Here is a 20,675-nt window from a genome sequence, read left to right on the forward strand (position 1 = left end):
GACTCCATTTGAGCTCCCGATCGACGACCCCGGCGACAACTCTCTTTCATACAGGTGATTTCATTGAAATCACCGCCAACAATCCACGGGAGATCGATATCACCGCTACAAGCAAGGCGTTTAAGAAGTTCCCACGAGTGAGAGCGATACTGAGTAATCGGATTTCCATAAAAACCCGTAAATCTCCAAGTAATTTCATTAGATTTTATCACACAGTCAATATGCCCAGTAGAGTAACTACTAATACTAACCGAACAAGGATGTTTCCAGAACAGCAAAAGGCCACCACTGGCACCCTTTGCATCAACCACAAATTGACCCACAAAACCAAGTATAGAACGCCACCACTGACACTTTCTAGCACCCATCTTAGACTCGCAAATAAAAAGAACATTTGGGGAGGTATCGGCAACAAGCCGACGGAGCTCATGAAACGCCCGAGAGCTCCCCAACCCTCGTGCGTTCCATACCAACGCATTCATAATGATCGGCAGGGCTGCTCAGCAGCCTCCGCCGTTGAATCAGTACGTACAAAGTCGCCACTTATAGAGGTTTTAGGTTTCTTCCGATCTCCACTTTCTGCCTCTTTCCCACGTTTCTTTTTTCCAGTAACCAACGCTCCCCCAATGTTAGAACAGGAAGGTGATAGAGTCCTAGCAAGCCGTTTCCACCCTTTCCCACTAGGGTTTAGCCGAGACTTAGCTGGAGAAACACCTGGAAAAGTAGGTTTAGATTTTGAACCTTTAGAACTCGGATCATTTGGCTGGCCAGCCGCACTGAGATTCTTCCCTCCCTGACATTTATCCAGCAGAATCTCGTCAGTCCATTTAACCATCTGAGTAGACTCATGAAAGTCATGTCCTTCCCCAAGGCTCTCGCCTTTATCTCCATCATCCATGATTTCGAGAACCATGTCCTCGTTCATCTCCGACGCATCAGTAACAACCTTCGTATTCTCCTCTGAAACCATATTCTCCACAACCAACACCCCATCCATGTCATGAGATATTTCTACATCGTTATCCCTAGGCAACCCCCGATTCGTGGGATCACGCGGTGGTGGACGCGGCCCGTTAGGGTTCTGCTGAGGAGTCACAGGTAAGTTTCCCCTAGGGGTGGGTACAGGCGGACGAGAATTACGTCTATAATCCACCCCTCGTCCCGCTTTGAGCCACATTCCAAACTTAGGATTCGATTTGTGTTCATCATCTCCATCACACTCCCGGAGATAGTGACCTAACTTACCACATGCAAAGCAGAAATGGTCCGGTAGTTTCTCATAAAGCACGAGGACCAAGTGTTCTTCCGTCGATTCCTCAATCTGGAGCGGCACACATCGAATTGATCTTATATTTTCGATGATCAATTTTTTTGTATCTTTCAAGAATTAGTGAAATCCCACTTTATTCGGATTTTGGCTTATTAATTTTGATATTAGCTAATTGAGCTCAGTCTAATAGAAAGAGTGCAATATCATCATCATCAATAATAATAATAATAATAATATTATTATTATTGTTCTCGAGTTCAATAATAAAAAAATTATATTCTTGAATTCGAAAAACACAAACTAATTCCAAATCAAGAAAAGACAAGTAAGATAGTTGTGATTCTTGAACTATAAGATCCTTTTTGGTTGCAGAAGCTAGCCCCAGCCTTTGATTACAGAAACATGAGATCTGTAGCACTCGCAGAGCTCATCCGTATCAGGCAATATATCTTTAACAGCAGCATCTGCAGAAAAATGTTGAGCCCATTTCAACAATTTAGGAGTCTTGAATTCATCAATCAATCTGATATGGCACTCTTTCTCTATCACGCTTATCAATGGCAGGAAACATCCCAACGCAACGTCCACGTATCCAATTCTGTCGCCGCCAAAGAAATTTTGGCAGCCCAACGCCGCCTCCAGCACAAGCAGTCCTTTGCTTGTTTCGTCGTGTGATTTTCTTCTTGCATCTTCTCCTTGGGAGAGTAAGGTCGCATTTAGGTGCTTAAACCACTACAACATGTTCAATTAGGTTCATGAAAGAATTTATAGTTCAAATTTGTTAATCACAATTAGAATTTAATTAGGGAGTGGGACTTACCGTATCGTCGATGTATGAGGTCCAAAAACGGGCCATGGCCCGATCATGGGGGTCGGAAGGGAGGATTGATCCGGGCCCTGAAGCCCAAACTTGGTCGATATACTGTACAATCACGAGTGATTCACATATGGGCCTGCCGTTATGTATGAGAACCGGGATTGTTTTGTGAACCGGATTGGATTGTAAAAGGAGATCGCTCTTAGCCACTAAAACGTCTTCCTGTTGAAAATCATATGCTACAGATTTGATGTTGAGTGCGATTCGGACCCGAAATGCAAACGGGCTTTGCCACGAACCCAAGAGTTTCACTTCATTAAAACTCATTATTTCAGTGTAGATTAGTGCATAGCGAGCCGTGTAATTTATAGGAAAATTGTGTTTGAAAATTATGTAGACAGCGATAGTAGCCAAGTTGTTACTTGGAAACTCTCCGTGTTGTGTTTGTTTGTGTAGGTATGGAAAGAGTCGTCTTCAAGATTGTTGAACATCTCTACGCCGTGGGGATCTTATCTCCACATATGATTGTTGAACATCTCTACGCCGTGGGGATCTTATCTCCACATATATTCTTCCCTTGTTTTATATTTCCTGACAAGAAAATATCTATCAGGGAAGATTTTGACATATACCCTATAGGCTAGCTCGTTTGGTAATTCATGTATTTAGATTATATATAGTTAATCATTGCTATAATTATGTTTATATTATAAAATCACACAAATTTGTATAATGTTTTTGGATTTTTTGGTTTATAAAGGGTCGTGTATTTTGTACGAAACAAGATATTAGGCTGTCATATAGGTATATTATGCACCATAATCACCTGTACTAAACAATCCTTATGAATATGTCTTTGAAGTCTCGCGTGAAGGCTCCTTTTTAAGTCTTTTTACTATTACTTCTCACCAGCATCCTAGTGTTTGGTGAATGCTAGATTACCCATTGTTGTTGTTCGATAGTTGAGTCTGTAATCGCGGTTATTAGAGTTTCTCTGTTTATTGTTTGGGGTTGGGTGGTGATCTTCCTTGCTTGTGTCCAAGTAGTGCGTTGTGGATACGCTGCTAGCTTTTATTGTTGGTGGAAAATTGGGAAGTTACTTAGGCTCTGGTCTATTTGTAAGTCCTCTTTAACTTATTAGTGGAAAGTTTCCCCTAGTCTAGGACCCTAGATGTAGGTGTGATTACACCAAACTGGGTAACCATCTAATGTGTTCATGCTTATTGCTTTATCTATGTTTATTTATGGTGTTTATTTTGTCGCCTGTTACATTGCTAGAAATATCTGGAACTGTCTTTTCGGGGATATGGAGGTTTAGATCTTTTTCATAGAGTTTTGAGTGTTCACATTAGTAGAATGTTATTCAAATTGGACTTTTCCAACTCATGTGGAATTTTGTGTCCAAATTAGTAGAACGCTATGAAAATTGGACTTTTCCAACTCATATGTGGAATTTTGATGTTGGCTTCTCCTTTCCCTATTCATTTCTGGAAGAATCTTGTATTCATATATATTGCTTTGTCTGAATCCTCTGTTTTGGATATGCTTAAAGCATTATTTATCTCATGATTATTGCAATTAATGAGTTTAGAAATTTGGCTTTACTCGTTACTACCAATCCAAAAAGGACCAACTTAAGTACCTCGTTAGCGGATATCCCTGAGATCAGCTGTCAATGTAAACTGCATTTTGTTTCTTCCTAAGCATGAAAGCCAAGATTTTTATTACTATACTACTCAGCAGGTCGAGAATAACTATGACAACTAGAACTGCTTAAGACATGATCACTAATGAGTTCAGTCATTGTCTGAACTGAACTGGTGTTAGATTTACTTATCTTGGAGAATTGGATATGGCAGCTAGTGATGTGAAGCTTTTAGGATTTTGGCAAAGTCCCTTTGTGATTCGGGTGCAGATGGCTCTTAAGTTGAAGGCTGTTGAATACGAGTTTGTTGAGACGGACCCCTACAACAAGAACGAACTTCTTCTAAAAACCAATCCCGTTCACAAAAAAATCCCAGTTTTGATCCATGGAGACAGGCCTGTTTGTGAGTCCCTTGTCATTATTCAGTACATTGATGATGTCTGGGGCGATGGCCCCTCCATTCTTCCCTCTGATCCTTACCAGCGCTCCCTAGCGCGTTTTTGGGCAGCATATGTTGATGACAAGGTAATGTATCTTTTTTGTTTTGTTGATCATTCCTCAATTTATCGGATAAATGAATTGAATCAGTTCACTTTTGCGTGGAGCCTTGTTGATGAATCCTGACATTCTTGAAACTGTTGCAGCTGCTGCCGTTGTTCAAGGAGCTGAAAGAGGAAAAGGACAAGGATGCGAAAAAAGGTATCATCAAGAAAATGTCGGAAAATTTTATCTTGTTGGAGGATGCTTTTGTCAGCTGTGGCGAAGGGAAAGGATTCTTCGGTGGAGATGAGGTTGGGTACGTTGATATTGTTCTAGGCTGCTTCGTAGGATCGATGAGAGCAATAGAGATAGTCATGGATGTTAAGTTCTTGGATAAGAACACGAGCCCCGGGTTGGTGGCTTGGGCTGAGAGGTTGTGTGCAGACAGCATTGTCAAAGATGTTATTCCCACTACACAAAAGCTCATAGATTTTATTGCTGCACGAGCACAGCAAAAAGCTTAAGGATCGATCATCATATTCATATTGCAAGGATACTCACTTTCTATGAATGAGTAGCATTCTTGGCCAAAGATCTTTCATTTTGTCTTCTTTGTTGTTTATACAATCTTGTGGTATTTTTCTGAGATAAAGAATCAGTAATAAGTCTTGTAATTCTACGATAAACTTCAAATAAATGGAGAAACTTGTATTGTGAAAATTAGTACTTGATTTGCTTGATTCTTATCCTATTGAAAGAGTGAGATTGGAGAAATCCTACTTTTGAGGATAAAAATACTCAATCATACATCTTATCAATCATGCAAAATAAATGACCCCTAAGAGAAATAAACATTACTACAACATGAAAGGCATGAATAGGAAAGTGATGTTAATTGAATAATGTCCAACTCAATTTACAAGAAAATAATGGATAGAATATTGGGTGTTTTGTCGATATTTATTATGTCTGTCATACCTCAAGCTTCTGCGGCGTGCCTTGCCGTACACAGGTATCATGAAGGGGCAGCAATACGAATATTTGGAACATAGTATTACAACATTGCTTTCTTGTGTAAATATTTATGTATGTCTTTGTCAAGTCCAATGATTTTGATTTTTATGGTGTTTGCTGAGGTCTAGATCCTGAGTTATAATGTAGTGTTTGGCAGTATCTTAGAATTTCTCATTTTTGCTGCATTTTCGTTACTTGAATATATTTGAGTATTGTGATGATCAATCTGCTGTTTCAATAAACACTATTTGTATATCTCTTTGTGTCTCTAGCTAGCACTTGCAGGCAGCCGCTGTCGGAAAATACTATCACTTGGCCTAGGCCAGGGTTATATAAATTCTATCTTCAATTCAAACTTCACATCAATCCTACAGATTCTAGCTTGTATTTTGATTATGGCTGCTAGTGAGGTAAAAGTTTTGGGGACGTGGGCTTGCCCGTATGTGAACCGGGTTCAGCTTGCGTTGTGCATAAAGTCGATTGATTATGAGTTCATCGAAGAAAATACTCTACAGAAAAGCGATATGCTGCTCAAATGCAACCCTGTTCACAAGAAAATCCCAGTTCTGATCCATGGAGATAAGTCTGTTTGTGAGTCATCCATCATTGTGGAGTACATTGCTGATGCCTTTTCCACCGGCCCGTGCATCCTCCCTTCTGATGCCTATGGTCGCGCCTTAGCCCGTTTCTGGGCAGCCTACATCGATGACAAGGTACATACTTAAAATGACTGCCATATTTACTCAACAAACAGCTTCTAATCAACTTTCAACTATTACAGTGGTATCCACTGATCAAAGTGCTTCGGCAGTCACAAGACGAAGAGGAAAGAGTAGCGCTTACTCAGAAATTGTGTGAAGGTTTGATCTTACTTGAAGAGGCATTTATCAGTTGTAGCAAAGGAAAGGCTTATTTTGGAGGAGATAGCATAGGTTATCTTGACATCATTCTCGGATCATGCTTGGCGTGGCTGAGGGTGACAGAGAGAGTTGTTGAAGTCGAACTGATGGATCGGACCAAGGCTCCTCAACTGGCAAAATGGGCCGATAAATTATGCTCAGACGACAAGGTTAAGGCCGTCTTTCCAAACATTGACAGGCTCATGGAACTTCATGAGTTGATTCAAGCTTATCTTAAATCTGCTAAGTGAAAAGAACAAAAAAGGCTCTAAATGTTGTGATTGATGGCTTATTAATTCTGGTTTTTTCAGTTCATGTGTGTTCCTGGATTACGAGCCTCTTGGGCTAATAATGTAAAATTGTTGGCATAGATCATATGATCTAGCAGAAATCAAGTAATAGAATCCTTTATTTCTTAAATTTATATATACCAGGTTGTTCGAAAATTTACTGATATGCTGCTGCGGTTCATTTAAATTTACCAATTTCATGATGTAAAATGTAAAATGTAGTTATGAATCATGATGCTGCAGTGTTACATAATTTTCATCTAATCCAAATGCTATAGTGCAGATTTAATAATGTACGTCCTGTAGTGTATTGGCATCAAGAATGTGCCACTTATGGACTAATCTCAAGATAATAATAAAATGAAAAAGAATCTCACCATTAAACAATTCTTTTGAATGAACAGAAAAGTTCACAAAAGAGGACGAGTGAAGTAGGTGGTTTAGTATGAAATTATTGGTCTAATCATGCAACTTACTTTAAGAGATTTGTTTTGATCTTCATTGGCTGGCAGAATCAAACGGCTCCGCCTCGTACATGTAGTGAAAAAAGAGGAATTGATGAGTTCAAAGTGAGAGACTTTTCATATGTCTATATATATATATATATAGCAGAGATAAGATGAGTGTAGCATCAGCTATGGCAACAGGTGGCAGTGTAAAGCTTTTTGGAGGGCCGGTGAGCCCATATGTCAACAGGGTTGTGATGGCGCTTGAGATGAAATCTGTCGAGTACGAGTTAGTAGAAATGTATCCACACCAAAAACCCGAGCTTCTCAGCAAAATCAATCCCGTCCACAAGAAAATCCCGGTGCTTGTTCATGGTGATAGGCCAATCTGTGAGTCTCTCATCATTGTTCAGTATATTGATGAAGCATGGACTAATGGCCCTTCCATCCTTCCTACTGATCCCTATGACCGAGCCATAGCTCGATTCTGGGCTGCTTTTGTTGATGACAAGGTACACTTTCCCTCTTCCCTTTTTCAGTAGTGTAGTCTGCTAACATAGTTAGAATGGTGTCAGTTTTTTCCATTACTCAGGCAAATGAGGGAGGCTGATGGGGAGGAGGCTAAAATGCTGGTTTTTGAGAAAGTAGTTGAAGCATCTCTGTTGTTGGAGGAGGCATTCATCAACTGCAGTAAAGGCAAAGCTTTCTTTGGTGGAGATAATGTTGGTTACCTTGATATAGCTCTAGGGAGTTTTGTGGGACATTTAAGGGCGATGGAGATGATGAATGCAGCTTATAAAGTCCTCGACGAGACCAAGACTCCTCGTCTGGCCGCATGGGCTGAGAGGCTCTACTCAGACAGCCTTGTTAAGGATGTTATGCTTGACCCTCAGGAACTTGCAGAGCGTCTCAAGAAGTTCCATGCCATGTCAAAACCTGATTCTAATTGAAACATCGTTTTCTTTGTTTTATCATCGTTGTTGTTATTGGAAAGATTCTCCATCTTTCCTCCACATCAGATGCTCTTTTCTACTGAATTTGATTCGAATAATGAGCATTTTAAACTTACAAGCTTTGGATATTAACAAGTTGTTGAGGTGATTCCATTTACAGATCAGTGTACTATCTGTAAAATTATTGATAAGCTTTTCATTTAGTTTACTAAACTCAAATGTTTATATCAATGAGATTAAGATGTACATACTAATTATGATGCTGCAGAGATTTTTCATCCATATTTACTACTGTTAGCACAGATGTAACAATGGTGTATTGGTATCAATGAGGTTATACTTGTGGGCCAATTTGTGCAGCTTGATTGCCTTCTTTTTCTCAAGGTTATACTGATAACATGAAAATGACTATAGCGTTAATTAATTCTTTTGAATGAATAGAAAAGTCCACAAAAGAAGACTAATTAAAGTAGGTGGTTTGGCATTAAATTATTGGTCCAATAATGCAAGCTTCTTTTTTTGCCCTTTTTTACCCCTTGAGCTGGGATGATGAAAGTTAAGCACTTTGTCCATAGCGAAAGAGATTTGTTTTGATCTTGATTACAACTGTAGCAGATAATTTTCACATCATCCATGGCAACAAGTTCTGTAAAGCTTTTAGGAGCAAGGCAGAGCCCATTTGTGAACAGGGTTGTGATGGCGCTTTTGATGAAATCCATCAATTATGAGTTAGTAGAAATGAATCCATACCTAAAACCTGAGCTTCTTATCAAAACCAATCCAGTTCACAAGAAAATCCCAGTGCTTCTTCATGGTGATAGGCCAATATGTGAGTCTCTTATCATTGTTCAATATATTGATGAAGCATGGACTAATGGCCCTTCCATCCTTCCTACCGATCCCTATGACTGCGCCATAGCTCGATTCTGGGCTGCTTTTTTCGATGACAAGGTGCAGTTTTTCCTCTTCTTTTTTAGCTTCCTATGAAGAAAAATTTAGTGCAGTGTGCTGACATACTTGAAATGGTCTCAGTTCGTTCCGTTGCTCTGGCAGATTAGGGAGGCCGAAGGCGAAGATGCTAAAGAGTTGGTTTTGGAGAAAATATTTGAAGCATTTGTGTTGTTGGAGGAGGCATTCATCAACTGCAGCAAAGGCAAAGCTTTCTTTGGTGGAGATAGTGTTGGTTACCTTGATATAGTTGTAGGGAGTTTTGTTGTATACATAAGGGTGGCTGAGATGATGAATGGAATCAAAATCCTTGACGAAACCAAGACTCCTCGTCTGGTCGGATGGGCCGAGAGGCTTTACTCCGACAGCTCTCTTAAGGATGTTTTGATGGACCCCCAATTGCTTCTAGAACAACTCAAGAGGTTTCAGGCCATGATGTCAGAAGCTGCTTCTGATTGAAAGATTTTTTTTTTTTTTTTTTTTTTCATTGTTTGGTTTTGTGTTTTATCAGTGTTGTTGTTGGAAGGATTGCCCCCTATCGTTTATTCTTATCAGATTATCTTTTTTCTAGTGAATTTGATTGTGACAATGAGCCTTGTTAGCTTGTGAATCTTGATATAGATTTTTATTGCGCAATAATAGATGCTTTTACAGCTTATATGAAGTATAAAACTGACAGAAGTAAGTTGCTATCTACTCATTATATATTTTTCTTCATCCAAGCAACACACTGTTTGCTTTTCCACCAAAATCTACTTCCCAATGCAAATAAAAAACTTGAAGAATTTATAACTTGTAAGGTAATTTAGAAATTATAATGACTAGATAATCTGTTAGTCTTGATAAGATTCAAATCTTGGGATTCCCAATTGCAGCTTCTACCACATGCCTGCAGTTACTAATAACATGAAAATGACTTCAGCATTAATTAATTCATTTGGAATGATTAGGGAAGTCCACAGTTTTGTTTTTCTTTAAGATAATGAAAATTAAGCACCTTTTTCATACTCCAAACAGATTTGTTTTTATCTTCATTACAACTACAGCAGTATTAGAAAAAAATGGTTTCTTCTAATCTCTATGAGTGATGACATCTAGTTTAATCCTCCTTTTCTCCATCGTGATATTAATTTTAGAGAGAGAACATACCTTGGTTCCTTAAAAGTTTTAAGAGTTTTCTTATGTCTATATAGTAGCAGATTTTCACTTCATCCATGGCAACAAGTGGTCTAAAGCTTTTAGGAGCAAGGCAGAGCCCATTTGTTAACAGGGTTGTGATGGCGCTTGAGATGAAATCCATCGATTATGAGTTAGTAGAAATGAATCGACACGAAAAACCTGAGCTTCTAATCAAAAGCAATCCTGTTCACAGAAAAATCCCAGTGCTTCTTCATGGTGAGAGGCCAATCTGTGAGTCTCTCATCATTGTTCAATATATTGATGAAGCATGGAATGATGGCCCTACCATCCTTCCTACGGGTCCCCATGACCGAGCCATAGCTCGATTCTGGGCTGCTTTTGTTGATGACAAGGTACAGTTTTCCTCTTCACTTTTTCAGCTTCCCAAAAAGCACACAAATCACAGTTAAAAGAAACTTTGACATAGTTGAAATGGTTTCAGTTGGTTCCATTACTCGGGCAAATTTGGGCGGCCGGTGGGGAGGAGGCTAGCATGTTAGTTTTCGAGAAAACATTTGAAGCACTTATGTTGTTGGAGGAGGCATTCATCAACTGCAGCAAAGGCAAAGCTTTCTTTGGTGGAGATGATGTTGGTTACCTTGATATAGCTCTAGGGAGTTTTGTTGGACCTATAAGGGTGACTGAGATGATGAATGGAACTAAAATCCTCGACCAAACCAAGACTCCTCATCTGGTCGGATGGGCCGAGAGGCTTTACTCCGACAGTCTTGTTAAGGATGTTATGCTGGATCCTCAGGAGCTTCTAGATGCTCACAAGAAGATTCAGGCTATGTCAAAAATTGATTCTGATTGAAAAGATTGCTTTCATTGATTGGTTTTGTGTTTTATCAGTGTTGTTATTGGGTAGGTTGTTCCATCTTTCTTTCTATGGAGTTTGATTTTAATAATGAGCCTTTTTAGGCTAGGAATTTTCAGTTTTGAATCTTGATATAGCTGCTGCTTATCTTGCTAGATTGGATACTTTTACAGTTTACATGAAGTAGAAAACAGAAGCAAGCTTTTATCTACTGAATCTTTTAATCAGGTTGAATAAAATAGTTCTGTTATTAACTGACGAAAAAAGATGGATATATCCAAATACTACAGATTTTTCAATCTGTAGATGGCTGAAACTTTATTTTCCAATTTCAACAGTTTTATCTGTATTTATAGGCTATCATAGGACTGGTGAATGTTAGTTAAAGTTAGTAGTAGCTAGCCTTGAGATTATGCTAAAAATAATTCATTTGCAGCCCAAAAGTCTAATCTGCTAGCTATTTTCTATAAAGCTCTACATCTTCATAGCTTACACAATTTGCATTATATATACCAGTATCATCTCAAGATAAGATATCTCTTACATAGTCAAGACACAATATTTTCTACTTGGTGGTTGTTGATCAATGATGAGAAGAGCAACGAGTGGAGTTGAGCTACTTGGATCATGGGCAAGCCCATACTCAATCAGAGTGCAAATAGCTCTGAATCTCAAGTCGATACCTTATGAATTCATCGAAGAGAAATTCTACACTAGCAACAAAAGCGCGCGCCTCCTTGAGGCCAATCCGATCCACAAGAAAATCCCAGTTCTGATCCATGATCAGAAGCCTATATCCGAGTCCCTCATCATTCTTCAATACATTGATGAAGCTTGGCCTTCCAATGGTCCACCCATTCTTCCCTCCGACCCCTATGATCGCGCCATAGCACGTTTTTGGGCAGCATATGTTGATGAAAAGGTGTAGAATTTTCACCTCATCTTTTGCTCAATTCTTTCAAGGATATTTATATATATCCCTTTTGATATTGTTGGTTTTGCAGTGGTTTCCGGCATTCAAGGAGCTGGAGAAGGCATCGGGAGACGAAGCTAGAGGGGCGATTGTTGAGAGGATACATGAAGGAGCAGTGTTGTTGGAAGAGGCCTTTGTGAAATGCAGCAGATCGAAGGCTTATTTTGGTGGAGACAGCCTTGGCTACATTGATGTTGTGTTGGGAAGCTACTTGGGATGGATTGAGTTGACAGAATCTGCAACTGGTCTGAAGATTTTGGAGGAGATGAGGACTCCTAGATTGGCAAGGTGGGCTGCTAGGCTCTCTTTAGATGATGCAGCTAAGGATGTTTTGCCAGATGCTCACAAACTTTTGGAGTTTTACATGATGGTTCAACACTCACAAAAGCAGCTTCAATCAATAGATGTTTGATTAGTTGAAAGTTCAGGAATCTGGTGTCTTTATGTGGCAGTCAAGTGAGTAATTATATACTCCTTCCTGTCTTCAAATAATTAGTATTCTCATTGGAAATGAATTTTCTTGTCTTATTTCATAATTTTATGATAAAATAAACTTCGTATGTTATTGTTGCCCTTATAATCACTATAAAATCTTTTTTTTATTCAATAATTAGGGATAAAATAAAATAAAACTATCCATTTATTTTTATATGTGTATTTTAAGAGCGGAAATATTTTTCCGGGAATCGAAGGAATATTTATCATAATGCTAAAACACTATCTCTTACACGTGCAATATAAAGGACAAGCATAAATGAGCCTATTTTTAATACTATTATCTTTTTGAGCAAACAAATGGGCCAAAGTGTTACTGTATTTTTATTTTTTTTTCTGATGGAACCAAACTACCAAAGTAAACTTTAGTAGTACTATTTTAATATGGAGAGAGAGAGCGAGCCACATCATCATCACAAGTCTCAGACGAAAACTGTATGTTGAAGATAATCAACTTAAATAAGCAGTTATTTTATTGACGCGAGAAAACTCGGTGTATGTTGAAGATGGAAGCAGAGATGAAGTTGGACCGATGGGGCTACCAAGTTAGGACTTCTTCCGATGCTTGCATTTCTGCTATCAACTCTTACTATCACCAGGTAACCCAATATCTTTAGCCTCCTTTCAATTCGCTGCTCTAATTCATACCATTCATCCACTTTACTAGGCTTTAATTTTATAGTTGAATTGTATTATACCTTTCTCGGAATTTTTTTTGAAATTATAGTTACTTCTACGGTATATATGCACTAATTCTTACTTCTGCTATTTTTTTTTTCTCTGGGTTACTGTTCGGCTTCTTGTTAAATATATTTGTTGGAGCAATTTAGGTTAACATTGTGGAAACCTGGTATTCAGTATTGCAAGTTTTTCTGAGTCCTTAGAAAATGCGTAATAATTAGTTTATCTAAGTTTGTTGATTTCTTGATACGAAAAGACTGTCTTTCTAATTTTTCATTTTAGGTGCTTAGTTATGAAAGGAAAAGGGCAGTCATATTAGAAGCTCCAAAAAGTGATCCGGAGTGTGTTCTAGGCAACATTTTGGCTGCCCACTTTCTCTGCTCAGCTGATCCATCCCGGACCCCTGAATTCGTCAATGCAGCCAAGTCTCATCTTGTATGATTCAATTTTGTTATTGTAAATTTATAATTTTGGGTCTTAATGAGGTTCTTGAAATTCAACATGTCCTGGCATTTTTTCCTTTTGGGAATCTGGGCAGGAATGTGCTACCTCATATGAGAAAGCAGTGTTTGAAGTCATCCAATATTTAATTTCTTCAGATAGAGATGATGATCTAGCTGTGCAGCTGCATTCCAAGGTTGTCTTTTCCAGCTTCAAGATTTTTAGCATTATATGTGTATCTTTCTCTCTCTCTCCCTATCTCTTTCTCTGTAGAGAAGGCGCATTTATCTGTTTCTACTTCATCTGAAGGGTGTGTGTTTTCAAGTTTTTAGCACATGAAATGTTGTTACACTTCTGCTTATAATTATATCGCATATCTAGGTAGCTTATATAAGAATTACAGTACTTGAAGTCTTGAAGAAGAAATTTTAAATGGTAGATTATCATGTTATTCAGTCAGATTTGACAGTACAATGGGTTATCATGCTTAGACAGCCAGAAACATCTCAAATAATACCTGCATCATGATGCTAAGATAATTAGAATTAGATATCCCATTTACTTTTTATTGGTTTTCTTTAAATATCACATAATCAACATATAAAAATATGATTACCATTAAATGAATCTGGGAGTATAGAGTAGACCGTGTTTCTTGAAATGATTTATGTGCATCCGTTGGTTTGGAGAGATTCTGGAAAATCTAACTTTCAGAGTATTGACTTGGTTACAGCTTTTACAAGAGTTCCCCAAAGATCTTCTATCACTGAAGAGAGCCCAAGTGCTATGCTTTTATATGGGTCGATTAGATCTATTTCTGGGAATTGTAGAACAGGTATTCATTTCTGAAAAGCAAATTGGAATTATTAGGTTTTCAATAACATGCCCATCATCTATTGTCTGTCTATTTTATCTATGTCTATATCCTAGAAGTGTGGATGTTTTTTGAAAGTTAATACACTGAAAAGTTGATTTTGAGGACAAACAAGTAACTGGATAAACCTTTAATTAAATAAAGTAGTAAATACTAAATAGTAGAAAAGAAAGGTATAACTGAGATACTATATTTTAAGATTATTATAAGGAAATTTTTTTGAAGTTCATTTGAAAAGCATCTTATTATAGAAAAATAAATTTCTAGTGCATGATGAATGAAATCTCCACCTTCCTAAATTACTAAATTAGATGGATTTCTATCTTATTGAGAAGGTGATTATTATAAGTAAAAACAAAATGTTTTTTTTTTTTTCATTTTAACCAAGAAAATTTCCAACTTCATTGTTGACAAAATCACTTTTTACTTTACACTTTCCATCTTTTTGGAAAATAATAGAAGAACTACTTTTGCATGCACTCTATTAGTCTATTAATATTATCCTTTCATTTTGGATTTACTTAACCAATAACATATAAACAACAGGTCCTGCCAATTAATGAGCATGAGGATTATATATATGGCATGCTTGCATTTGCATTACTAGAGCTTGGTCGAATGGATGATGCAGAAAAAGCAGGAAAAAAGGGATATGAACTCAATAAAGATGATGTCTGGTCACAGCATGCAGTGAGTTTCTGATTATCATTTCCTTTGCTCATAGTTTAAGCCTTTAGGCAAAAGATGTGCTAGCTCGACAAAGACCACAAATGCCAGGTTGAGTCTGTCTATATATAAACATTCACTTAAGAAGGAAAGTTGAACAAACGATGTAGGAATAATTGGTCTATCATTATTACTATAAAGAAAAAAATCTGCAAATATAGTGATATCATCAAATATTGACTTACTACGGATAACTTACATGGCTCTTATTCTTTTCTAACACGTGCAGCTATGCCATGTTTACCAGTACGAGTGTCGTTTCAAAGAAGCAGTGGAGTTCATGATTAATTGTGCACAATCATGGGGTTCTTTGTCATCTTTTATGTGTGTGGATATACAGCTACGAAATTACTCTTTTCATGTTTTAGCTAGCTAAAGAAGACTATTTTATTAGGTATACACACAATTGGTGGCATATTGCTCTATGTTACTTGGAAGGTCATGCTGCTATGACTAAAGTACAAGATATTTATGATGAGCGTATTTGGAAAGAATTGGAAAGAAGTGATGCCACCGCACCCGAGGTCTATCACAATGCTTTTTTTCTCTTAGAACACCTATTGTACTGCCAAATAGGCCTTATGCAATTTTATCTTATGCATACAGGTATATTTAAATGCCGCTGGGTTGTTATTGCGTCTGTTTGTGCGAGGTGCACATGATATTCTCAAGGATCGTCTAAATGAATTAGCTAATTGTGTGACAGATCAAGTGAGTCTCCAATTTGCAATACCCTTATTGTTTCAGATAAATGTAAAAGTATTTACTTTTATTTATAAATCATGAAAGTTGATTTTCATTCCGGCCCTTGGTACTACCAAGTTAGATGTTGCAATACATGAAGTGGCATACAATTACGAAATTGATTGCTTCTGTTTGTTATTTAATGACTGCTTTAACAAATAGTAGAAAATGTGCTCAATCAGTTGTCTTTGTAGCTTTCTCCTACACATTGCTCTTAATTGAGCACCTTTATTTCCTTCAAATGAACTTTGGAAGGTCACATTTTTCTTCGTGTCTTTGTTTGGCGTCATCATGTTCAATTTGTTTTGGCAATTCATACTTAAAACTGCATAGCTCAGGCCTTCTGGTTTCTGGAGTGGCACTTTGACATTTTGATATTATGGACCTTATCTTGCACTGGAAGATTTAATGAAGCAGAAGATTTACTCAAGGGCTTGAACTCCAGGTGTGGAGACTCTGCAACCTCATCACCTGATTGATAGTTTTCGGTTAATTCCTTTCAATGCCCATTCTCTCTTTGCAGGGTTTCAATGATGAGCAAGACGAAACAACAACAAATGCACAGAGGACTTACTGTTCGTTTCTGACATTCACTTATACACTTTTTTCTATATTCATATCCTCTGCAATATTTTCTTGTGTTTTAGTTTGAGAAGTTTATTAACGTTATTTGTGATACCTAAACCTATATTAGAATTCTAAGGAACCATTTTCTCTAAAAATATCCACTTTTAGTTTAACAAGGAACTCCGATAGAATTTCAATCTGTTTCTTTATATTTATTTTTTAGTGTAACTTCATTGTTTAATGACAAGGCATTAATTTAATTTTCACAAGGAAATCATCTTGTCTAATTTTGCATTGATGTGAACTATAGTATTTAGAGATGAAATCAAATCTAAATGTCGATGTATGGGACAAAGATGATCATCTAAGCTAGCATATGTCTTCTTATGGTCTATTTCTACTTAATACCATCTGTAGAAGATGATTTTGTTATTTTAAGCTCACACACACACACGTGCATGTATGTTGAACTACTTAAAACCAACGCCCATAAAAATCTTGATAATATATGTTCATGCTTCTAGCTTGCAGAAGCTCTCTATAGATATGGGAAGGGAGAGTACAAGGAGGCCGTGGAACTTCTTGGGCACAACTTCGATGCCATTAACTACAAGGTACTGAGAAATGCATCTAATCATTCATCTGCTTCAACTTATACTAAGTAGATCTAACGTAAGAGCTGCTATGTTGTGCTAGATAATTGGGGCATCTGACGAACAGCTCGATGTATTCACTGAAGTGCACATCACCTTGCTGCTAGAAACTGGAGAAGCATCCGCAGGTATTTGCTCAACTTTTCCCTGATGACTGCAGTGATTTGGATTGTTATAATAACAATGACTCTGGGCCGTTGTAGCTATACAAGCTATAGAGAAACAGCTGAACAAACGGGAAGGTGCGCCGTTTCTGTGGTATCTCCTGGTACGTGTCCGATTCAAGGTTTTCAGCTAGTGCATGTGCAGAGTCACTTTATTTATACAAGTTGTTGCAATATAGGAGAAAGCATGTCTGATATTAGGAAGGGAGGAAGCAGCAAGTTATGGTCAGAAAGCCAAACAATTAGAAGCTGCATACTTCACTTAGCTAAAATTGCAGAGAGCATGATCTGTGTGTAATGTAACATACAAGACGTTAGAATAAGATCGATACGATCTATGCGAGAATTATGTAATGTAATACTAATATAAGAATGTTAGAATAAGAGCGATGCGCAGAACTAACACTTGACATCCTATTTCATTTGTTTGATAGCCGCTATGTCCAATAATTAGTTTGATTTATCCATTAATAAGTGTCGGGGTTTGGTTTATGAATGTTTGGGATGTCCCAAATTAGGTGAAGATTAGACGTATTCTTAACAAAGTCAGTGTATTTGTGTAATCATAATTAGTAGTATATGATTAATTAACTTGATAAGCAACCTCACAATGGAATGTCTGCAAGCCCGCATAAGGAAAAAGGGAAGTTAAATTCACTTAGTAAAGTTAAAAAAATACAAAAGCATTACATCTAATCTAATTTACATTAGTATTTCACCCAAAATCCCCATTCAAATCATTAGGCCTCCAACTCCAACCACAACCCGATCATCAGGAACAACCACATTGCTTGAATTGGAACTCCTCAACAAGCCGCTACCAGTCTTCCCGCGGCCCTTAATCCTGCGCAGCTCCATCGCCACCTCCCGCGCATCCGGCCGATCATCTTTGTCAGCCGCAACGCAGCGGAAGGCGAGCTCCGCCATGGCAGCGGCTCCTTCCATGGCCTCCTTATCCACCACCAAAACAGGGTCCACCACCTGGTGCAGCAACCCCATCTGAATCCTGGGCACCACCATATCGGCCAGCGTCATCTCCCTCATCTCCCTGCTCTGATCGACGGCTCTCATTCCGGTGATCAGCTCGAGCAACACCACTCCGAAGCTGTAGATGTCGCTCTTCTCGTTCAACCGGAATGACCTGTAGTAGTCGGGGTCCAAGTACCCCGGTGTGCCCTGCGGCCCTGTGCAGACTCCTTCGGAGGCGTTGCCCAACGCTGTTGTGGCGTCGGAGCACACAAGAAGCCTCGACAGCCCGAAATCACCTACCTTCACCTTCATATCTTTGTCTGCGAAAATGTTGGCGGATGTGATGTCTCTGTGGACAACCGGCGGCACGACGGAGAAGTGCAGGTACTCGACGGCCATGGCTGTTTGCAGCGCGATATCAACTCTGGTGCTCCACGTTAAGGCCCCTTTTCTGTACAAACTCTGCTTGCCGTGGAGGTGATCGGCGAGAGTGCCGTTAGGCACGTAATCGTACACCAAGAGCAAACCTCTCGGATCACTGCAATATCCATGGAGCTTCACTAAATTCGGGTGATTGATTGATGATAATATCAATATTTCGTTGCAAAATGACTTGTTTGAAAAGCCCTTTTCTCCGCCGGAGTTGTGTTTGTGGAGATGTTTGACGGCTACTAATCTGCCATCGTAAAGCTGCCCTAGAAACACCGAACCGAATCCGCCATCGCCGATTTTGCGTTTGGGGTCGAAATGATTGGTGGATGCATCGAGCTCCTCGTAGGTGAACACCGGCGGCAGTAGACTGGCGGAGCGGTGGCGGCGGAGGAAAATGATGGTGGGATCTTCCTCCGCGTCAAGCAAAGTTTTTCGCTTTGACCTAATCGCAACGAAGGCGATGGAGAGCGCAATCAGTAAGCATACAAACAGAGAAATAATGGCCAGAATCGCGATTTTGTTAGGGCTTTGTTGTCGGATGATTGGTTTGGGCGAGAAACAAAGGAATGGTTTGGTGGAATCCGAGGAATTGAAGCCGCAAAATCCATTATTAGCTCTGCAAGATTTGCAGCTGGAGAAATAGGGGTCTTGATCTTCATCCCACTCCACTTCAAAGCCTATTCTGAGAATGTTGTCGATGACTCCGAGGACGTCGCCTTGGCACTCCGGCTGGAAATCGTCGCGGTGGCGGGCGGCGCATTCTTGGATGAGGTGGAGCGGGTTCTTGATGAGCTTGCATTCGAAGGAGCAGCGGCTGCAATTGGGGAGAATTGGGGGCGGGCAGGGTTTGAGAACCGAGAGGCGGGAGCAGGAGGAATCCGAGACCCGGAACGGCGACCCGGAAAAGGAAATGGGTCTGTTGAGGGAGGAGGTGCAGTTGCGGTGGGGTTGTGGGGGTGTGGTGAGCGACACGGTCAGGGATGTGGAGTTGGGTTCGTAGTGGAGGAGAGAGAAAGTGAGGTTGTTGATGGAGATGGAGGCGGAGGCGGAGGGCGAGCACCGGATTTGGAACCAGGGGTGGCCGCAGCCGGGGGACACCGAGAAGGGGAACGCCGGCGCCGAGGTCAAAGGCGGGCAGAGAGTTTTGGTCTCCGCCGAGCAGGTGAGGGAGGATGCTAATGTGGCCAAGAGTGGGAGGAGAAAGAGGAATGCGGCGGCGGCGGCGGCGGAGGGAGGTGATGGCATGATGGTGGTGGAGCCAAAATGGTAAATGTAGTCATCAATGAGTGGAGTAAAGATCTAAATCTTGATCTACTTTGGGTGGCCCTACTCGGAGGAAGAGGGGGGTCTCGAGGAGAGGGCTCACGTGAAACCAATGAGATCAAGACAAAATAGTAATTTAATAAAAATAAAATCAAAAGAGATGTTAAAGGTCACAACTGAGGAAACCAAAGAGGTGTAGAAATTCGAAAATTTGGAGACCAAACTTTGAAAGAGAGAATCGTGTATGGTTACTTTCTACGCTAATGCCCCACTTTTGTTTGGGGTTGGAGTTGGGGATGTGCGTTAGTCAACAGTGGTCCACTTTGAATAGTTCCGAATTTTTATGAATAAAATATATAAAAATCTTTTGACTCCACCAACAATTATTTTAATAAAATATACATTTTGTGTAATTTATATGGCAAAACTAACAGGGGGAGAATAACAAAAGGAAGGCAAACAAATGGGAATGCGGACTCAACTTCCAAGTAAGAATGAACTGCAACTTCGACTTTGTATAGCCAAAAGGCCCAAAATATTAAATATTTAAGTATAAGAACATCTACACAAAACATGCTATTCGTAAGCTTCATAATAAATATTGGTTAGCAAATGAATGCAGGAAATTAAATGAAGCAAAAATTACAAAATTAAAGCACGTTTCTAGTAAATAAGCATTGTCGGGCTTTATTTTGAAATAGTAAGATGATGATAATATGTGCAGTATATTGGTTGGATCGGGCCCATCAAGCTGCGCTATATCGAGCCAATCTTTTTTAGTAGTTTTGAAAAATAAAATTTTTCAGGCTTAACGATTCGGACCGAAAATCAATCTATAGCATTAGCTTGTTCTTTAGCCTAAAACAAACCTGTTCCTCAGGGATCGAAATTGACTGGTCTAAGTATTCTTCATAATTAAGCATCGTCTATACTCT

The 20,675-nt window shown here is 39.2% G+C and overlaps 9 protein-coding genes and 1 long non-coding RNA gene across 15 annotated transcripts; 7 read left to right on the forward strand and 3 right to left on the reverse strand.

Moving 5' to 3' along the window:
- Positions 1-1,526: 1,526 nt before the first annotated feature.
- On the reverse strand, positions 1,527-2,593 carry LOC130995703 (glutathione S-transferase U17-like). Its single transcript, XM_057921094.1, has 2 exons — positions 2,091-2,593; positions 1,527-2,002 (listed from the first exon to the last, which is right to left on the reverse strand). Exons 1-2 carry the CDS (start codon positions 2,412-2,414, stop codon positions 1,646-1,648), a joined length of 681 nt encoding a protein of 226 aa, XP_057777077.1. The 5' UTR covers positions 2,415-2,593; the 3' UTR covers positions 1,527-1,645.
- Positions 2,594-2,617: 24 nt separating this feature from the next.
- Positions 2,618-4,932, forward strand: LOC130995704 (glutathione S-transferase U17-like). 2 transcript variants are annotated; one of them, XM_057921097.1, is made up of 3 exons: positions 2,744-2,891; positions 3,947-4,257; positions 4,377-4,932. In XM_057921097.1, the coding sequence occupies exons 2-3, from the start codon at positions 4,003-4,005 to the stop codon at positions 4,734-4,736; spliced, it is 615 nt and encodes a 204-aa protein (XP_057777080.1). In that variant the 5' UTR covers positions 2,744-2,891; positions 3,947-4,002; the 3' UTR covers positions 4,737-4,932. The 2 variants fall into 2 exon arrangements, with proteins under 2 accessions (XP_057777079.1, XP_057777080.1); XM_057921096.1 differs by having other exon boundaries at positions 2,618-4,257.
- A 138-nt stretch (positions 4,933-5,070) lies between these two features.
- Positions 5,071-6,549, forward strand: LOC130995702 (glutathione S-transferase U17-like). Its single transcript, XM_057921093.1, has 2 exons — positions 5,071-5,939; positions 6,008-6,549. Exons 1-2 carry the CDS (start codon positions 5,622-5,624, stop codon positions 6,374-6,376), a joined length of 687 nt encoding a protein of 228 aa, XP_057777076.1. The 5' UTR covers positions 5,071-5,621; the 3' UTR covers positions 6,377-6,549.
- LOC130995705 (uncharacterized) lies at positions 5,691-7,034 on the reverse strand. Its single transcript, XR_009092246.1, has 2 exons — positions 6,892-7,034; positions 5,691-6,256 (listed from the first exon to the last, which is right to left on the reverse strand). It is a non-coding gene; the product is annotated as an uncharacterized LOC130995705 (long non-coding RNA).
- LOC130995699 (glutathione S-transferase U17-like) lies at positions 6,665-8,027 on the forward strand. Its single transcript, XM_057921089.1, has 2 exons — positions 6,665-7,373; positions 7,437-8,027. Exons 1-2 carry the CDS (start codon positions 7,035-7,037, stop codon positions 7,809-7,811), a joined length of 714 nt encoding a protein of 237 aa, XP_057777072.1. The 5' UTR covers positions 6,665-7,034; the 3' UTR covers positions 7,812-8,027.
- LOC130995700 (glutathione S-transferase U17-like) lies at positions 7,437-9,351 on the forward strand. Of its 2 annotated transcripts, none has more exons than XM_057921090.1 (2): positions 7,437-8,765; positions 8,847-9,351. In XM_057921090.1, exons 1-2 carry the CDS (start codon positions 8,448-8,450, stop codon positions 9,219-9,221), a joined length of 693 nt encoding a protein of 230 aa, XP_057777073.1. In that variant the 5' UTR covers positions 7,437-8,447; the 3' UTR covers positions 9,222-9,351. The 2 variants fall into 2 exon arrangements, with proteins under 2 accessions (XP_057777073.1, XP_057777074.1); XM_057921091.1 differs by having other exon boundaries at positions 8,251-8,765; positions 8,868-9,351.
- A 136-nt stretch (positions 9,352-9,487) lies between these two features.
- On the forward strand, positions 9,488-10,884 carry LOC130995701 (glutathione S-transferase U17-like). The gene is made up of 2 exons (XM_057921092.1): positions 9,488-10,294; positions 10,384-10,884. The coding sequence occupies exons 1-2, from the start codon at positions 9,977-9,979 to the stop codon at positions 10,753-10,755; spliced, it is 690 nt and encodes a 229-aa protein (XP_057777075.1). The 5' UTR covers positions 9,488-9,976; the 3' UTR covers positions 10,756-10,884.
- Positions 10,667-12,296, forward strand: LOC130995698 (glutathione S-transferase U17-like). 2 transcript variants are annotated; one of them, XM_057921088.1, is made up of 3 exons: positions 10,667-10,805; positions 11,275-11,680; positions 11,763-12,296. In XM_057921088.1, the coding sequence occupies exons 2-3, from the start codon at positions 11,345-11,347 to the stop codon at positions 12,141-12,143; spliced, it is 717 nt and encodes a 238-aa protein (XP_057777071.1). In that variant the 5' UTR covers positions 10,667-10,805; positions 11,275-11,344; the 3' UTR covers positions 12,144-12,296. The 2 variants fall into 2 exon arrangements, with proteins under 2 accessions (XP_057777071.1, XP_057777069.1); XM_057921086.1 differs by lacking the exon at positions 10,667-10,805 and having other exon boundaries at positions 11,024-11,680.
- A 216-nt stretch (positions 12,297-12,512) lies between these two features.
- LOC130995697 (uncharacterized) lies at positions 12,513-17,509 on the forward strand. Of its 3 annotated transcripts, none has more exons than XM_057921084.1 (14): positions 12,513-12,825; positions 13,190-13,342; positions 13,446-13,544; positions 14,082-14,183; positions 14,769-14,912; positions 15,178-15,272; positions 15,343-15,472; positions 15,555-15,659; positions 16,031-16,137; positions 16,216-16,267; positions 16,784-16,873; positions 16,956-17,040; positions 17,116-17,180; positions 17,256-17,509. In XM_057921084.1, exons 1-14 carry the CDS (start codon positions 12,724-12,726, stop codon positions 17,340-17,342), a joined length of 1,416 nt encoding a protein of 471 aa, XP_057777067.1. In that variant the 5' UTR covers positions 12,513-12,723; the 3' UTR covers positions 17,343-17,509. The 3 variants fall into 3 exon arrangements, 2 of the variants coding, with proteins under 2 accessions (XP_057777067.1, XP_057777068.1); XM_057921085.1 differs by having other exon boundaries at positions 12,534-12,825; positions 13,198-13,342; XR_009092245.1 differs by lacking the exon at positions 17,256-17,509 and having other exon boundaries at positions 12,522-12,825; positions 16,791-16,873.
- Positions 17,510-17,715: 206 nt separating this feature from the next.
- LOC130995695 (LEAF RUST 10 DISEASE-RESISTANCE LOCUS RECEPTOR-LIKE PROTEIN KINASE-like 1.5) lies at positions 17,716-20,111 on the reverse strand. Its single transcript, XM_057921083.1, has one exon. The coding sequence runs from the start codon at positions 19,720-19,722 to the stop codon at positions 17,809-17,811; it is 1,914 nt and encodes a 637-aa protein (XP_057777066.1). The 5' UTR covers positions 19,723-20,111; the 3' UTR covers positions 17,716-17,808.
- Positions 20,112-20,675: the final 564 nt, after the last annotated feature.

The sequence above is a fragment of the Salvia miltiorrhiza genome, chromosome 7 (assembly GCF_028751815.1).
Source record: "Salvia miltiorrhiza cultivar Shanhuang (shh) chromosome 7, IMPLAD_Smil_shh, whole genome shotgun sequence".
In the NCBI taxonomy this organism is placed as follows: Eukaryota; Viridiplantae; Streptophyta; class Magnoliopsida; order Lamiales; family Lamiaceae; genus Salvia; species Salvia miltiorrhiza.

What these genes read in the sequence shown, in the direction of transcription:
- LOC130995703 (XM_057921094.1), bottom strand. Translation starts at nt 2,414, where the DNA reads ATGAGTTTTAATGAAGTGAAACTCTTGGGTTCGTGGCAAAGCCCGTTT. An exon ending in CCTCATACATCGACGATACG is followed by an intron (nt 2,003 to 2,090) that starts GTAAGTCCCACT and finishes AACATGTTGTAG; the next exon opens with TGGTTTAAGCACCTAAATGC.
- LOC130995704 (XM_057921096.1), top strand. Translation starts at nt 3,940, where the DNA reads ATGGCAGCTAGTGATGTGAAGCTTTTAGGATTTTGGCAAAGTCCCTTT. An exon ending in CAGCATATGTTGATGACAAG is followed by an intron (nt 4,258 to 4,376) that starts GTAATGTATCTT and finishes AAACTGTTGCAG; the next exon opens with CTGCTGCCGTTGTTCAAGGA.
- LOC130995702 (XM_057921093.1), top strand. Translation starts at nt 5,622, where the DNA reads ATGGCTGCTAGTGAGGTAAAAGTTTTGGGGACGTGGGCTTGCCCGTAT. An exon ending in CAGCCTACATCGATGACAAG is followed by an intron (nt 5,940 to 6,007) that starts GTACATACTTAA and finishes CAACTATTACAG; the next exon opens with TGGTATCCACTGATCAAAGT.
- LOC130995699 (XM_057921089.1), top strand. Translation starts at nt 7,035, where the DNA reads ATGAGTGTAGCATCAGCTATGGCAACAGGTGGCAGTGTAAAGCTTTTT. An exon ending in CTGCTTTTGTTGATGACAAG is followed by an intron (nt 7,374 to 7,436) that starts GTACACTTTCCC and finishes GAATGGTGTCAG; the next exon opens with TTTTTTCCATTACTCAGGCA.
- LOC130995700 (XM_057921090.1), top strand. Translation starts at nt 8,448, where the DNA reads ATGGCAACAAGTTCTGTAAAGCTTTTAGGAGCAAGGCAGAGCCCATTT. An exon ending in CTGCTTTTTTCGATGACAAG is followed by an intron (nt 8,766 to 8,846) that starts GTGCAGTTTTTC and finishes AAATGGTCTCAG; the next exon opens with TTCGTTCCGTTGCTCTGGCA.
- LOC130995701 (XM_057921092.1), top strand. Translation starts at nt 9,977, where the DNA reads ATGGCAACAAGTGGTCTAAAGCTTTTAGGAGCAAGGCAGAGCCCATTT. An exon ending in CTGCTTTTGTTGATGACAAG is followed by an intron (nt 10,295 to 10,383) that starts GTACAGTTTTCC and finishes AAATGGTTTCAG; the next exon opens with TTGGTTCCATTACTCGGGCA.
- LOC130995698 (XM_057921088.1), top strand. Translation starts at nt 11,345, where the DNA reads ATGATGAGAAGAGCAACGAGTGGAGTTGAGCTACTTGGATCATGGGCA. An exon ending in CAGCATATGTTGATGAAAAG is followed by an intron (nt 11,681 to 11,762) that starts GTGTAGAATTTT and finishes TTGGTTTTGCAG; the next exon opens with TGGTTTCCGGCATTCAAGGA.
- LOC130995697 (XM_057921084.1), top strand. Translation starts at nt 12,724, where the DNA reads ATGTTGAAGATGGAAGCAGAGATGAAGTTGGACCGATGGGGCTACCAA. An exon ending in GGTTCTTTGTCATCTTTTAT is followed by an intron (nt 15,273 to 15,342) that starts GTGTGTGGATAT and finishes CTATTTTATTAG; the next exon opens with GTATACACACAATTGGTGGC. An exon ending in GTGATGCCACCGCACCCGAG is followed by an intron (nt 15,473 to 15,554) that starts GTCTATCACAAT and finishes TTATGCATACAG; the next exon opens with GTATATTTAAATGCCGCTGG.
- LOC130995695 (XM_057921083.1), bottom strand. Translation starts at nt 19,722, where the DNA reads ATGCCATCACCTCCCTCCGCCGCCGCCGCCGCCGCATTCCTCTTTCTC.